Raw genomic sequence first — 16,363 nt, 5'->3', positions numbered from 1 at the left:
GTAAGCTTAAAAAAGGGAGGGGGGTAAAAAAAAAAAAAAAAAAAAAGGGAGGGGGGTGGTGCCTGGGTGGATCAGTCGGTTGAGCGTCTGCGTTCCGCTCAGGGCATGATCCCAGGGTCCTGGAATCGAGCCCCGCATCAGGTCCCTGCTCAGCGAGAAGTCTGCTTCTCCCACTCCCTCTGCCTGCCTGCCTGCCCACCTACTTGTGATCTCTCTTTCTCTGTCAAATAGATAAATAAAATCTTAAAAAAAAAAAAAAAAAAGCCTGTGGGGTTTCTATCTACTGATTTATGCTTACATCTCAGTGGTCAGAATTGTATCACTAGCCACCCCTAGCTGCAAAGGAGGCTGGGAAACAGTTTTTAAAGCAGTGGATGTTGTTGCTCTAAACAACACAAGTAGGAATGAAGAGAAAAGATACTGCAGTAGCATTTAGCAGATTCTGCCATAACTACTTTTTGCCACAAAGTCTTTTTCAAGACTTACCTCAGCAAAATAACTTGAGTTTAGCAAACTGGGAGACAGAGGAAGAGTAGTGATTACAACTAACTGAGATCCAGATTCCAATTTCCAATTCTATATAGGCCATGTTCGATGATTTAAGGTGAATGGATGAACTCTTAACAGGAGAAATGTGTGTGTGCTTATGTGATATACATATGTTAATAAAGTTACAAGGAGGTCTTTTACGTAAGCCAAATGATAGTTAATTCAATGAGGTGTAAAAAAAACAGCATTTGGTCCTGCTTTAACACCCAAGTAATGTCAATTTTTTAACTTCATGTCTGTTAATTCATATTACAAATTAAGTAAACGCTTTACCAAGGCAAATTTATTTTCTTTCATACTTCATCAGGAGAATTTTCAATAACTTGCAGAAACTTGAGAACTACAGAATCAGGAGCTTGAGAATTTTAGCTAAAATAATAACCTATTTTATTGTGCCATTTTCTTACAAGCCCACATAAATTGGCAAGTCACTGAACTTCTTTGCTTATTTCCTTATCTTTCTACCATAGCCATTTGTAATATTGAGTATTTTCTTTGCACTAGGTACTCACAAAAACCAATGAATTAGTCAGAAGTGTAAGGGACTAAATAGCATTATCAAAATCTGTAATTTTAATATCATCAGCTAAATAAGAAGTCTTTCATGGATACCATCCAGTAGTTTAGTAACTGAATAAAATCGGTACTATGGGGTTGTATTATGTGATGGATAAAGCAGCACAGCACTGCGTTTGAGCATGGATTGGACTTAAATCCTGATTTTGCCACTTATTAGCTGTATAATCCTGGGGAAATTTCTTGACACATCTGTGCCTTAATTTCCCTGTCTGAAAATGGGGATAATAGTACCTACTAGTAAGTTTGCTAGAACAAAACTAAATTGGTTTTCACTAAAACTTTTTAAAAAATATTTTTATTTATTTACTTATTTGAGAGAGAGTGAGAAGGGGGTAGGGGCAGAGGGAGAGGGAGAAGCAGGCTCCCCACTGAGCAGGGAGCCCGACACAAGGCTTGATCCCAGGACCCTGAGATTATGACCTGGGCCGAAGGCAGTCGCTTAACTAAACCACCAGGCACCCCATCACTAGAACACTTAGAACAGTACTGGTACATAATTAGCACTCTATTATCTATTGGTCAACAAATTAATCCAAAACTTAGTGGCTTAAAACAACAAAAATATATTGTAGTTTCCATGGGCCAGGAATCCACTTAGCTGGACTATTCTGGTTTAAGTCTCTCATGAGATTATACTTAAACTTCAACCATGGCCACATTATCTGAAGGAAGAGAGGGCTCGCTTTTGAGAAGGCGCTCACAGCTGGAAGGTGGTGCTGTCCGCTGGGGTGCTTATTCACCATGTACCTCTCATCATTAGCAGGGAGTCACCAAATCTTGCCCAAAGTCAAGGGAAGATCACAAAAGGAGATGAATACCAGAAAATGGGTGTCATTGGAGGCTACAATGGAGGCTGCCTACCCTCAATGGGGTACTGTGTTTTTGTTGGTTAAATAAACTAAATATGGGAGTGTCACTATATTTCCTCATTTGAGTCCCTCAGCAATGGTGGTTAGAAAAACTGAAGGAATCACAGGAACTATTGGAAAGTCAAGTCTACTATCTTTATTTAAGGGCTCATCTGAAAAGACTATATTAATCAAATGAATTTCCTTAGATATATAAAATATGTATATATAGTTTTTGTCCAAAGAGTAAGACAAACTTTATTAGAAAATTATTAAGTATTACTGAATCAACCAAAGGATTACAGTAGGATTATTCACTAAGTATAGATTAATTTAGGTCTTTGCTCCACTATAGTCAAAGGTCATGAACTGGTATTCAGAATTCCGGAGCTACTGTTCATATGATACAGGAACTGTCACTTCTAAATTAGGAAAATAAATGGAAAAGGATACAAGCAACCCCAGAGTCAGGATGCAGGGGAGCGGGCAATAGCTGCTGAGCTCACATGCATGAGCATCACAGCAGCTGTCCCTGCTTCCCTTTTCACTTATAAACCTCAAATATGTACTCTGGCCTAGCTGTGAATGGAAGAGAAAGTACACAGTTTAAAAAACAAACTGCAAAGTGGTATTTATTTACATTAAAATGTGAATTACCTGTATACACACAACTTGAAGAGGCACAATCTGTTATGCACAATAACTATATAATCTTCCGTACATGTCATACACAGTAGCATCTGTGAAGTCAGTGGTTGGGGTGAAAACACAGTACCGCAACATTCCTGATACAAAATAAATTACTCATTCACATATTCTAATCATACAACAGTTAATATTTAAAAAGTTAATGCACTTCAAAAAACACTAGTTACATGTACAACCAGAATGTATTGTTTTATGAAAAATGTCTTAAGATTATTAGGCATAAATGATCCCTTTCGGGATCCCTTTCTCTTTTAAATAAATAAACTACATTGATTTCAAGACCATTTATATATAGGCCCCTAACATATGACTGACAGACATTACTTCGTATTTTTAAAGGTGTAACTATACTAGAGAATATGCTAAACTATTGCCCCCAAATTCCAACACTGCCATCCTATTTTTCAGACACATTTAAATTCCAATTTTAGTATATGAGATTAGCTGCCCCGTTCTGCAAATTGTTTCCACTAAAAAGTGATAACAGATCTTCCTGAACTATCTCATGTATTTGAGAGAGTCAAGACTTTTTTTAAAAATGTTAAAATGCTTTAGGTTAAAGCTGATAATATAAGTGGAGATTTTGATAGATTGAACACTTTTCTCTTAAGACCTTTGCAAAAAGATCTCTTCCAATTCTAAAATCTATTAAAGATTCATATCAAGTCCAAGAGAACACTGGACTATTTTCATAACGCAGTGAAGGATTCATCTTTGGCATTTCTCTGTTAGTTCTAAAATAAAATATGTCAACAAACATTTTTTATTTTTCTATCTACTTACTAGACATTCTGTACACAAAACTATGTGATTGAAATTGTGTTTTAACAGCAATCTCATTGCTAACCTTTTTTTTTTTAGATCTGCAAAAAATATTAACATTCAGCTTTTTATTCTCAGAAGCTGAAATGTTTCGATGTTGCTGAAATGAGTTTGCTTAGTTCTGTTTTTCAGTGACTAGAAATTCAACATCCTTTAAATTCAACAACAGATAAAACAGACATACTTTTTACATTAACAAAAATGTTGACCAGAATGTAATCTTCGAATATTAATATGAAGCATGCATGCATTAAGAAAAAAAAAAAGTCTTCAAATATGGCCATCACAGAAATATAACTGCTTGCTACATTTTCTTTCTTGGTTCCTGTAGCATTTCTAAAAGGAAACAAACAAAAACAAAACGAAACTGCTACAAATGCTGATTTGTAGAAATTCTTCCACATTGCCTCCCACATTAGATTGCCACATTATTTCCAATATTCAAAATTTTTTTACTCGCAACACATACTATCCTTAAGGCTAAAAACAGTCCAAGTGTGACTACTGTAAAATGATAGTGGGAAACAACAATAAGGATTTTACAACTGAGCACGTTTTCCTCATTCAAAACCAGTATGGGGAAAAATCTCAGTGAAAACTGAATCAAATATGATTTGATAGTTCAAATGCAAGCTACATTCTCCAGGGCTTACTGAAAATAAACAAAGAAACAAAAACAAAAACATAAATACTGTAGCTAATTACTGGTACTTACCAGTGTCTGCAAAGGTCTTGGGTAACAAAAAAGAGCTAGTAATGATGGCTTTATTGTGACATTAAGATGTGTAGAATGAAGTTATTAATTCCCTACTGTTTTCTAACCAGGCAGAATCATGGAAATCCAAGCAGAGAATGATGCATAGCAACTGAAGGAACTGGAGTATAAATTGGTTACGTTTACTGTCTGGTATTGAAACATCTGAATAAATCTACAGCTATTTTAGAAAGAAAATAAGTTGATACAATAAGGAATTTTAAAAATCTGGAGAATGCAGATTATGTAAATAGGACACGTAATTGAATTTGTGAAAGTAAATTTATTTATGGCAGTTACTGAACATTATATATATATGCAGCTTATATTACTAATACTGCTATCTCCCAGCCAATGTAAAAACCTGACACCAATACTGTCCTTCAAGTATAGTTCAAACTAATAGTTACATGTGATAACCAAGCAAATCAATTACCAGCTCCCGCTAATACAATTTAGTAAGAACTGGGAATTGTAATACTGGTACCAGGCAATGTTTACAGAATGTAATTTTAAGTGCATATGGTTATCTACTTCCAGATTCCAGAAAACAAAACCACCCATGCTCCTATAACAGTTTTACTTCAATTCTATCATTTTAAAAGTATTTGTTGGAGTGAGATCTCTCTGAAATCAAATAGGATCAATCTGGTCACATTTAATCCTAAAACAAAATGTTATGTAAAATTCTGTGTATCTAAATGTTACCTTTCAGGTAAATTTGTGAGATATTTTAGAGATTTTTCTTTATTGGAGGAGGTGGTCTGATAAGGAGGAAGAGCTCATCAGACAATCACAAATAATCATCCCTCCATCATTCAGTTGAAGTTGGTCTTTTGTAAATGCTTACTGGGAATTTCTAAAGCACTGACTTGGAGAGGCCAGGAGCCTCCATCAATCCCTGCTTGGATAGCCACTCCTGTCACCACTGCCAGGTCAGGGTCTACAGAAGTGTTGGGATCCTTTCCAAAGAACTCCTGAATGACTTGGCGGATTCGAGGAATACGAGTAGAACCCCCAACCAAAACCACCTCATCAATCTCAGTCTTTTCCAGGTGGCCTTCTTTTAATACTTGCTGAATGGGTACAAGTATTTTCTGGAAGAGATCTTCATTAAGGGTGTCAAAGAGCTTCCGTGATATTTCTGTTTCAAATAACACCTGACTTTCTCCGCTTTTCTTTTCAGAAAGGCCAGCTCCAAACACACTGTTCACATGGTGGCCATCAGTGGGAGAAAATCTGTCCTTTGGCAGTTCAGTGTCACTACTCTGAGGCTCCTTCTTGTCCTTTTCCTCCACTGTTAGTAATACTGACAATTGAGCAGACTGATGAAGAGTCAGATTTAATTTGACCATTTCCACAGCTTGTCTTAATCTGTGAATTTCCTCTTTCCTAGAGGGTAGAAAGCCATACGTTTGATAGATCTGTTTATATAAATACTGAAGCAGTCTTTGATTGAAGTCTTGTCCTCCAAGTTTATTGTTTCCTAAGTTAAAAATAAAAAGGCGTGTTATATTTATGCATTTGTACGCGTATATGCATATACATGTCTGTGTAGTATGTATGAAAATGATGTAGGGCGCCTGGGTGGCTCAGTTGGTTAAGCGACTGCCTTCGGCTCAGGTCATGATCCTGGAGTCCCTGGATCGAGTCCCGCATCGGGCTCCCTGCTCGACGGGGAGTCTGCTTCTCCCTCTGACCCTCCCCCCTCTCATGTGCTCTCTCTCATTCTAATAAATGAAATCTTAAAAAAAAAAAAAAAAGAAAAGAAAATGATGTAATGAATAACAAATCTCTTGCTTAATGTACTTAACTATTTAGATTTTATTCATACAAAGACTGATTAAAAATAATTGGATTAAAGTAATTTTAACTCAAATGTGTATTATTAAAAAACAGTGCATATCGGGTGCCTGGGTGGCTCAGTCGTTAAGCGTCTGCCTTCAGCTCAGGTCATGATCCCAGGGTCCTGGGATCGAGTCCCACATCGGGCTCCCTGCTCCGCGGGAAGCCTGCTTCTCCCTCTCCCCCTCCCCCTGCTTGTGTTCCATCTCTCGCTGTCTCTCTCTCTGTTGAAAAATAAACAAAATCTTTAAAAAAAAAAAAACAGTGCATATCTGGTTAAAATTTTTAAAAGATTTTATTTATTTATTTAATTGACAGAGAGAGAGACAGCGAGAGAGGGAACACAAGCAGGGGGAGTGGGAGAGGAAGAAGCAGGCTTCCCGCAGAGCAGAGAGCCCAATGTGGGGCTCGATCCTAGGACCCTGGGATCATGACCTGAGCCGAAGGCAGTTGCTTAACCAACTGAGCCACCCAGGCGCCCCTCTGGTTAAAATTTTTAAATAATAAAAAAGGAAGTATCTCTTAATGATATCCCTAAATAATTTTTCAGAAGATAAAGGTTGACAAAAGATCAGCTTTTAATAGCAATTTAAAAACACTGAATATGATTACTCTCAAGAGAAGAAAGTCTTTAGAATTAAAAAAGTACCAGTAGGCATTTTATCTTTTTTTTAAATCCTTTTGCTTGCTAGATTAAGAGCTAAAATTAAAAAAAAAAAAAAAAGGAGAAAGAGAGATTTAAAAGGAAAAGATTAATGTTAATATAAATCCCTGGCACTGAATTTGGTTTTAGAGTCCAGTTAGGAAAAAGAAAAATGCAGAAGTTAGACAACCTATAACTTATAGCTTCACTTTTTAAACAGGCTCCATTCTTTAAACTAAAACAAAATACTTAAAAAAAAAAAAAAGATTTAGAATACAAAAACCTATAATTTCCTAGAGAATACTATTATTAGATTTTCTAAGCATATCTATTTTGTAAAACATGTTAGCAAATGAAATAAACTGATCACTCTTCATTTTAAAGGATTTTTCTTGCTTTCGTTTCCTTCACCAAAGCCATGAAGTCCTACCGGCTCAGTGAGCCACAACTGGCAGTGATATATTTATTTGCCTCAGGCATTTTTTTTTAGATTTCAGTTTTTGTTGTTATGATATATATATAAATGGTGGTTATAAAATTACATATACAGACTACCAAAATGAAGTCAAAGTATACTGAAAAAAATTTTATTTTTATTTTATTTTATTTCTATTGATTTATTTGAGAGAGAGAGAGAGAGAGAGAGAGCACGTGCGCAAGCAAGGGGAAGAGCAGAGGGTGAAAGAATCTCAAGCAGATCTGCACCAAGTGCGGAGCCCCACGCTGGGCTCGATCTCACAACCCTGAGATCATAACCTGGGCTGAAACCAAGAGTTGGACGCTTACCCGACTGAACCACCCAGGCATCCCCTGAAAAAAATTTAAAAATAAACACTTAACACATTAGGTGTGCTAATAAGGAAAGCATTATCTGAATCTCTTTTAGTCTCCCTGTATTTTTCTTACCAGACATTGCTCGGGTTAGAAACATTCCTCCTTGTTTATTTAGCAATGACACATCTAGAGTTCCTCCACCCAAATCTATCACCAAGACATGAAAGACATCAGCCTTGTGGAGGCCATAAGCCATGGCTGCCGCTGTGGGTTCATTTATCACCCTCAAGATCTTCAGTCCTGTAAGATTGGTTGGAAGGAAGAACAATTCATCAGAGGACACCATTCTCAAAATTCCTTCCCCCTCAACGTCATACCATGTTAGTGTGTTTTATGCGACATGAACTCCACTGAGTAACAAAGACAGTAGTCACAAACCCATCAAAAATAATGAAATGGGAAGGATAAATATTGGTTGTTCTAAATGGAATCATTAAAATCATTCTAAAAAATTATTAATATAAGAAAAGAAAAGCCCAGATTCAGTGGAATACATCATTCTAGTCTGTATTATTTAATATTTAATTTTAAAAAATCCTAGCCCCTTTTAATTTTCATTATTTTACTTGGGAATATAAGAGCAATAAAACTTTAATCATTATGTGCTATAATAAATTGCTGTGGAAATGAAATAAGCTTACTATGCTCTTCTTTTTAAAGTGACTTTGAAGAAAAGCAGATAAGTAAACAGATGAGATTATTTAAAAAATCTAGATGAAATGTTCCAATAGGTAAAATGACTCTTAAAAAAGTACTTAAAATTTAAGACCCTCAAATGTAAATCTGAAATATACAGCAAATCTGATCTTGAAAGTAATGCTAAACAGTGAAAGTTCAGGCAAAAGGTCAGATTTCCTTGCGCAAACTTCCTGCTTTAACCTAACTGCCCCAGGTCATGAGTAGTTTGGAAAGTAATACGGCATTTATGTATCAGGAGCCATAAAAAAATTATTCAAATTCTGAAGAATTTATTTAAATTCATACCCTTTCCCTTAGCAGTTTGACTTCATCACTCACTCTGCTCTGGTCACACTGACCAACTTACCACCTTCAGATGTACCAGCAAATTCCCATTTTATGGCTGCTACACTGACCATTCTCTCCTGCAATATTCTTACCCTATATATCAGCTTGGCTAACAGACGTGCCTCCTTCAAATCTGCTTAAACGTCACTTTCTCAATGAGGCCTACCTGACCACTCTAAAACCTACAAGTCCCCCCCACCTCCTGATCACCACCAGCAATCCTGTTCCTGTTCTACTCTTTTTTCTTCCATTGCATGTTACTTTCTGATATACAGTGTATCAGGGTTTTCAACCAGGAGCAATTTTTCCCCTCTGGGAGCATTTGGCAACATCTGAAGACAGAAGATTATCACTACTTGGAGAGGAGAGGGCTGCTAGCACCTCATGAGTAGAAGCTGGGGTGCTGCTAACTGTCCTATAACGCACAGGACAGTTCCCCATAACACAGAATTATCTAGCCCAAAATATCAAATAAGGCTAAGAGAGGGAAACCCCACAATATACTTATTTTTAATACAGACTTTCTGTTTCCCTCCAGTAGAATATAAGTTCCATGAGAACAGAGATTTATCTGTTTTGTTTATCAAGGCACTCAATATTTATTGAATGGTTTTAAATGAGTTCTCTTCCACCTCAGATTTTAAAAAAAATACTACATTCATCATAACATTAAAGAAAGTTTATAGAAAAAATTCCTCATTGCTAACATGCACCCATGTTCTCAGTCTTTATTATATGCCTACCTAACTGGCTGTTTTCATAGTATGTTGCATTTTACATTGTGCTATAAAATTTTCTTAATTTCTGTTTCTAAACCTGTATCAAAATCCATCGAATTTACCCAAATTGGGTTTATTTATGTGCCTCGTTAGGTGGTTTATTTTTTATTGGGTTTATTTATGTGCCTCGTTAGGTGGTTTGCAAAGTGATACACCTTACTACAGAAGATTTTCAACCTAAGAACACTTTGAGAAAAATATAACTCAAGCAAGGGTGATATTACCTGCAAGGTTAGCAGCTTCAATTGTTGAATTTCTCTGTTTTAGATCGAATTCTGCTGGTACAGAAATAACAGCATTGGCAACTGGCATTCCAAGATATTCCTCTGCCATTTCCTTTAACTTCAACAGTAGTCTAGAGCCAACATATTCTGGGGAAACGGTGATGGTCTCATTACTTGTCACAGAAAACTCAACCATTCCATTTTTGTTTAAAACCTGTGAATAGGATTTGCCAAAAAAGAAAAAAAAAGAAAGAAATGTAAAATCATACATATACACATACACATATATACTTAAATACATACATACATACACACTGGACTTATTCAATAAAAAACTTAACTTTATAAGGTCATAAAATTTATTTATAATCTATCATTTACTAAGATTAGAGGTTATTAAAAGCTATACTTTAAAATCTATAAAGTGAATCTACAATAACAGCAGAATAATAAAATCCATCACCACGCATATAAATGGAATATAGAAGATTCTCAATATATATCTGTTAAATGAATGAAAGAAAAAAAGATGAAATATAAGGAATAAAAGTTGCTGGATCATGTATTTGACTTAGGATCTTCTTTTTTTTTAGTTAACTTGTTTCCAAAAATAATAGATACCTGAAAAAGTGTTCTGGCACATATTAACAAGAATAATTTTAGTACTTCATTATGTTCTTATCCAAGAATCAAATATCACTTACATTCTTATTTCCATGAAAACATGTATTAAGTCATTATCCCTGCTAATGTGGTTGTACATTTAAAAAACTAGATTAATTCTAAAACATGCTATCCTACTTTCACCAACAGACTGAATTCATATCAAGAGTAAAGAGAATTAAGTCTTCTAAGAAATTGTAAGAATTTTACCCCGGTCATTCTAGACTACATAATTAGATTTCAATGAAGAAAACTTGACCATCTACAAACCTATCTGGGAAAAACAAAAATAAGCTACAGATACTATTAAAATGAGGTTCAAAGACACTATACTGTCAGTTCCCACATGAAACAGGAACAACAACAAAAAAATCACAACACTTAGAAACTTAACACCACCAAGAAAACTCAAACTAACTCTTGGTTGGAAAATAGTACAGGGGGTCCTCAAAAAACTGACAATGGAACTACAATCGGATGCAGCAGCTCCACTTCCGGGAACACACCCTTATGTGGAAGAGCCACCTGCACCCCATGGTCACAGCAGCATTATTTACGATGGCCGAGCCATGAATACAACCGAAGTGTCTATCAACAGATAAATGGATAAAGTTGTGATATACATACACAATGGAATGTTATTCAGCCATAAAAAAAGAAGAAATTCCTGCCGCTGGTGACATGGATGGACCCTGCGGGTATTACGCTAAGCGCAGTTAAGTCAAACAGGGAAAGACAAACGCTGTATGATCGCTCATATGTAGAATCTAAAACAACAACCAAACTCAGAGAAAAAGAGATTAGACAGGTTACCACAGGCAGGGGATGGGGGGAGAGTAGGGGAAATGGATGAAGGTGGTCAAAAGGTACAGATTTCCAGTTATAAAAGAAATAAGTACTGGGAATGTAATGTCAACATGATGACTATAGTTAATACTGCTATATGGTATATTTGAAGGTTGCCGAGAGAGTAAATTCTAAGAGCTCTCACAAGGAAAAAAAATTTTTTTTCTTTTTTTGTATCTATACGAGATGATGGATGTTAACTTATTGTTCTAATAATTTCACAATATATTTAAGTGAAATCATTATGCTGTACATCATAAATTTATACAGGGCCGTATGTTGATTATATCCCAATAAAACTTGGGAAAAAAATAATTCCTGAATCAGTAAGTAATGTACTCAAATTCTTAATTTTGAGGAAATGTATAGCTCTATATAATTTAATCATTACTTAAGAAAGACTTATAAATTGATAAAGGATCCTAAGAAAAAACCTAAAAAAGAACAAAGAAATAAACCTAAGAAATGCATGGGACAGATTTATTTTCTCCTTTGAAAATGCATAAAATATTTAAGAATTTTATTCAATAAGCAGCACTGATACAGCTATCAATTTTAAAAGCTATTCACTTAGAATTCCACTTCACAGTTTACATGAAAAACCCTCTATGGAAAAAAACACTTAAATATTTAAAAGATATGGGAGGGGGGATGGGTGAAATGGGTGATGGGGATTAAAGAGTACACTCATCATGATGAAAAAAAATGTTTTAGACAAAAAATAAAATACTTAAAAGAAAAAACTGGCAAAACACAAACCTACATATAGTCATGTAAAAGCATTAGCAATAGAAGTGGATAGGATGGGAAAGGCCATTGTAAGCATGGTAAGAGTCTATAACTATTTTTTAAAAATTTTTGAGATGATTTTGCCACATAAAAAATTTAACATTCTTGACAGCTCAAAAGCAAAATTATATACCATCAGTTAAAAAAAAAAAAGAACATAAAAAAACACTGTAAACATATCACAAAGTATTTTACAAAGGAAAAGAACCCCCCCCAAAAAAATAGGACAAAGGACAAGAAATAGATCACTAAAAAAATAAAAATGCCAATTAACAAATGTTTAAAAAATCTGACCTCAGTAAAAATCAAAGGAATGCTAATTAATACAAAAATACCATTTTTCACTTATATATTGGCAAAGATTAAAAAATAGTAACTGGGGCGGGAGGGTACCTGGGTACTCAGGTGGTTGAGCGTCTGACTTACGGCTTCAGCTCAATCATGATCTCAGGGCCCTGAGACAGTACCGTGGCAGTCTCCGTGGAGTCTGCTTGAAGATTCTCGCCCTCTGCCTCTACTCCTACTTACACTTACTCTGTCTGTTTCTCTCTAAAATAAATAAATCTTAAACAAACAAACAGTAACTAGGGAAGATATAAGCCCTCTAAAAAAAAGTAAAGAGTACACAACCGTTTCAGTGTACAATTTGGCAATATAAATCAAAGTACTTAAAGAACTCAAGTTCTTCTACTTCTAGAATTCAAGCTAAGGAAATTATCAAGAAGTACACAAAGATATATGTACAAGAATATTCACTGAAGCTGCAACGTAAGTGAAAAACCAGGGGAAAAAAATGTGCCCTTACTGAGACTGGAAAATTAAATACTGGAATAGCCATTCTAAGGAACCATGTCATATTGTTGAGTTTCAAACAAGTCATAAAATAGCATGCCTACTGTGATCTCTTTTAAAGTATATAAATATGTATATCCTACCACACACAACACCTATCCATCTGTCTAGCCATCCATCCATCTATCCATCCGTCCATCCACCCATCCATCCATCCATAGTACATGGGGCATCATTAGCCTTCTTGCTACAATGAAAGAGCTAACCAGGCAGGCAGGCAGGCATCCTTCCATCCATCCATCCATAGTTCATGGGGCTTCATTAGCTTTCTAGCTACAGTGAAACAAAGATCTAAGCAGATACTCTGAGGATTGCAAAGCAAGAACATAGTAAGGCTCCAAGTCCATGATAGAGCTGTGGAGCCAATGAATTAAGTCATCCTGGAATTGCTGTAGGACTGCTTGTCATAATGTAGCTTCCATGCAGAGTAAGTAAGTTGAAACAGAATGTTTTATAGCTTGAAGCCAAAGCATTAATTGAAACAGTATGCTTAACTAAAATTAAAACAGATTTTAGCTTAATCACTTACCTTAAATGGGTATCTGCCAACTTCAGCCTCCAGCTCTTCTGGGGTAAAAATCTTGCCTATGAATCTCTTGGCATCATATATTGTGTTCTGAGGATTTGAATCGGCCAGCTCTAAGCTTTCATAACCCACATATACATCATTGTCAGTAAAGGACACCATGCTGGGTATACTGATATGCCCATTTTCATCTGGAATGACCTTTACTTTTCCTGTGCCAGGAAAAAACACCCCAACAGAACAATAGGTGGTACCAAGGTCAATGCCAATCACTTTAGGAGTAGGCAATGGTAAGTACTGTTGTGCCAAATACCCAGCCAACAGGAGAGTCAAAACAGCTGATCCTGAAATACAGGCAAATGAAAAGATGTGTTTTATTAAACTAGTACAATATGTTAAATTACTATAGCAAAGTCCTTTTAATAACACTCTTTGAGAAAAGACTAATACACTCTCAAAATATTTTCTTTTATAGTACTAAAGATAACACTTCTCTCAGACATCAAGTTTTTCATAATGCAAAATGACTATAATACAGTTAAAATGAAGGAACAACAAAACCAAAAAACCCCTGTAGTTGTATGTCTGTGTACTACACCTACGGGGGAAGAAAAAGTAAAAACATATAATTAATTGTGCTAATACTGACAGGAAAAGCCATTCATCTCTGGCAAAAGCTAGATAAATATAGTATAGATATAATTCAATTTCTTGATCAATTAATATTTAGATATTATAGCTTTATAAGCAGCTTTAGTTATCATTTAAAAGAAACTCCATTATTAAATTTCCACAGCAAAAACTCTGTTATTGGAGGACTAAAACTTTTTATCCCCTCATCTCCTTTTTCCTTTCAAAAGGATGAACTGGATAAATTGGTAAAATGATTTTGAAAGTAGTTTAAATATGAAACTGCCACTTTACAAGAGAACACAGTTAACTTTTTCTGTATTTAAATACAAATTAAGAAAATACTTCTTGCAGAAGTTAACATTTAGGGAAGGGGAACCATAAATGTGTAACCCTAAATGCAATATAAAGCTCCTTGAAGGCGGGTTTTGTTCACTTTTGTATATCCCTTGCACTAGGAATGGCTCCTAGCAAACAGCAGATGCTCAACAAATACTGATTTAAAAAAACCACACACACACACAAATATGAACAAACGCCATGCAGATTGGAAACGTAAGGAATGAAGAAAGATGCCACTTCGAATTTAAAATTAATATGTTATTTGGTTTCCGGAGATTATGTCCATACGTGTTATATACGACCCAAAACGTCAATTTGTAGGAGTCTGTTTTACTAATTGTGAGCTCATCCTCATCAACACATAACTCAAAAAAAAAAAAAAAAGAAAGAAAGAAAGAAATCAAGTGCCAACCCCACTTTCCTCTTGCTCCTACGTGGAAAACTTCAGAAACATTTCATTATTTTCTCGTTCGGGGAGGGTTAATCACTAACTCAGATTGGTGGAAAGTGCATCAGACTATACATCCAAGAGGCCTGGCTCTCTCAAAATGCAGCATCCCACGAGTCTACAGCTCAGGCCGCCGGTACTGCTCCTCCCCCTTCCTCTACAAAGGGGTCTTGGAGATGCACGTCCTTGCAGCCTCTCAAAGGCCCCAATTCAACCAACGATTCAAAATCGACGTTGTTTTGAAAAGAACCCTTCCCGAGGCCCGACGTCCCTGGGATGTACGCAGAGGGTCGCCGCCGGCCCTACATGGCCTACTCTGGCCCAGGCCATTTCTGGACGAACCCTCAATCCGGCGCCCCGAGAAACCAAAAACCGCCTCTAAGTCACCTTTCCCGAGTCCTTCCCACTGCGCCAATTGGATCCGGGAGGTGACAACCACCCCTGCCCATCCCGGCCTCCCCAAACTGCTCCGGTGCCCACAACAGCCATAGAGAACCCCTGGTCACTGACCTAAGATCGTCATCTCTCCAGCCATCACAGTCCCGCCGAAGAGGCTTGGGATGACTGTACCAGACGTGAGGGACCGCCCCCACGCCATCTCCCAGCCCCGAGGCTTACTGGGTAGTGTAGTTCTCTTGCTCCAACGCAGTTGGAGAAGCTGCAGCTCTGACCAGAGAAGAGACTTCATTTACCATCAGGTCGCGGGGCCGAGAGCCTCCATTCAACCGCTGCCAGTGACGTCTGAGCCGCCCTCCCACGCCCGGATTACGGAGCCAATTAGGCTGAGGTGGAGGAGAGCCAAGAAGAGAGACTGGGGTTTATAATCAAACCTGAAGAGCCTGGAACCAAGTTGAGGTAAAAACACACTATCTCTTTAGCGCCGCCCCACCGCTTTGCATTCTGGGAAGTGTAGTTCGGGCCTGCCCCCGTTCGCGGTAGGGAGAGCGAGGACCCGTAGGTTATTGCTTTCTTTAGCCGTGTTCCTCTCCCAGGCCTAGGTTCAAGCCTTTGTCTTTCGTTCTTCCTACCTTTTAAAGAATGATCCTTTGCCTGGGATCTAGATTCTGGATGGGGTTCCTCTAAACACCTGTCATAATTGGCAGGAATTGCTTTCATGGACAAGTCCTGTAGCATGTAATGGCCATTTAGGAAACTTGTGAAGTGTTTTTCAGATTCTAGTCTATAAGAGACCTTTTTTTTTTTTTCCTTCTTGGTCACTGGTAGTACTTAATGGCTCTTTCTGAAAGTGTTTTGTCTGTCATTGCTGTTAAAGTTCCCCAGAAGTATAATCCTGGAGAATTGAAATATGTTTCCTCACCTTAGATGTAAATCAAACAATCCGTGTTGACAACCGGTCAACCTGCTGGGGGTATATACTACTGGCTTTTTGACTAAAAAATGTATATGAAAATATTGATGGTTATTGAAGTTGAAGTATAGTTAATGGGGATGCATTATAATCTCTCCACTTTTGTACATTTAAAAAAATCTTTCATAATGTAATCTATAAAAAGTGTGTGTATGTCTATAGTGAGTACTGTTCAGTATAATTTCTTTATGAAGAACACATAATTCAAACACTCAAGTCATGAATATTATTAGGTATAGATCATATTAACCAACATTTATTGACCGTAGTGGTAGCCCCTGGTAACA

At 36.7% G+C, this 16,363-nt stretch overlaps 1 protein-coding gene across 1 annotated transcript; it reads right to left on the bottom strand.

Moving 5' to 3' along the window:
• Window positions 1-2,581: 2,581 nt before the first annotated feature.
• HSPA13 (heat shock protein family A (Hsp70) member 13) lies at window positions 2,582-15,358 on the bottom strand. The gene is made up of 5 exons (XM_036092667.2): window positions 15,218-15,358; window positions 13,291-13,631; window positions 9,612-9,825; window positions 7,655-7,822; window positions 2,582-5,746 (listed from the first exon to the last, which is right to left on the bottom strand). The coding sequence occupies exons 1-5, from the start codon at window positions 15,303-15,305 to the stop codon at window positions 5,079-5,081; spliced, it is 1,479 nt and encodes a 492-aa protein (XP_035948560.1). The 5' UTR covers window positions 15,306-15,358; the 3' UTR covers window positions 2,582-5,078.
• Between the last annotated feature and the right edge of the window lie 1,005 nt (window positions 15,359-16,363).

Source organism: Halichoerus grypus, chromosome 1 (genome assembly GCF_964656455.1).
Source record: "Halichoerus grypus chromosome 1, mHalGry1.hap1.1, whole genome shotgun sequence".
Taxonomy (NCBI): domain Eukaryota; kingdom Metazoa; phylum Chordata; class Mammalia; order Carnivora; family Phocidae; genus Halichoerus; species Halichoerus grypus.
This window is presented reverse-complemented; position numbering and strand designations above follow the sequence as displayed.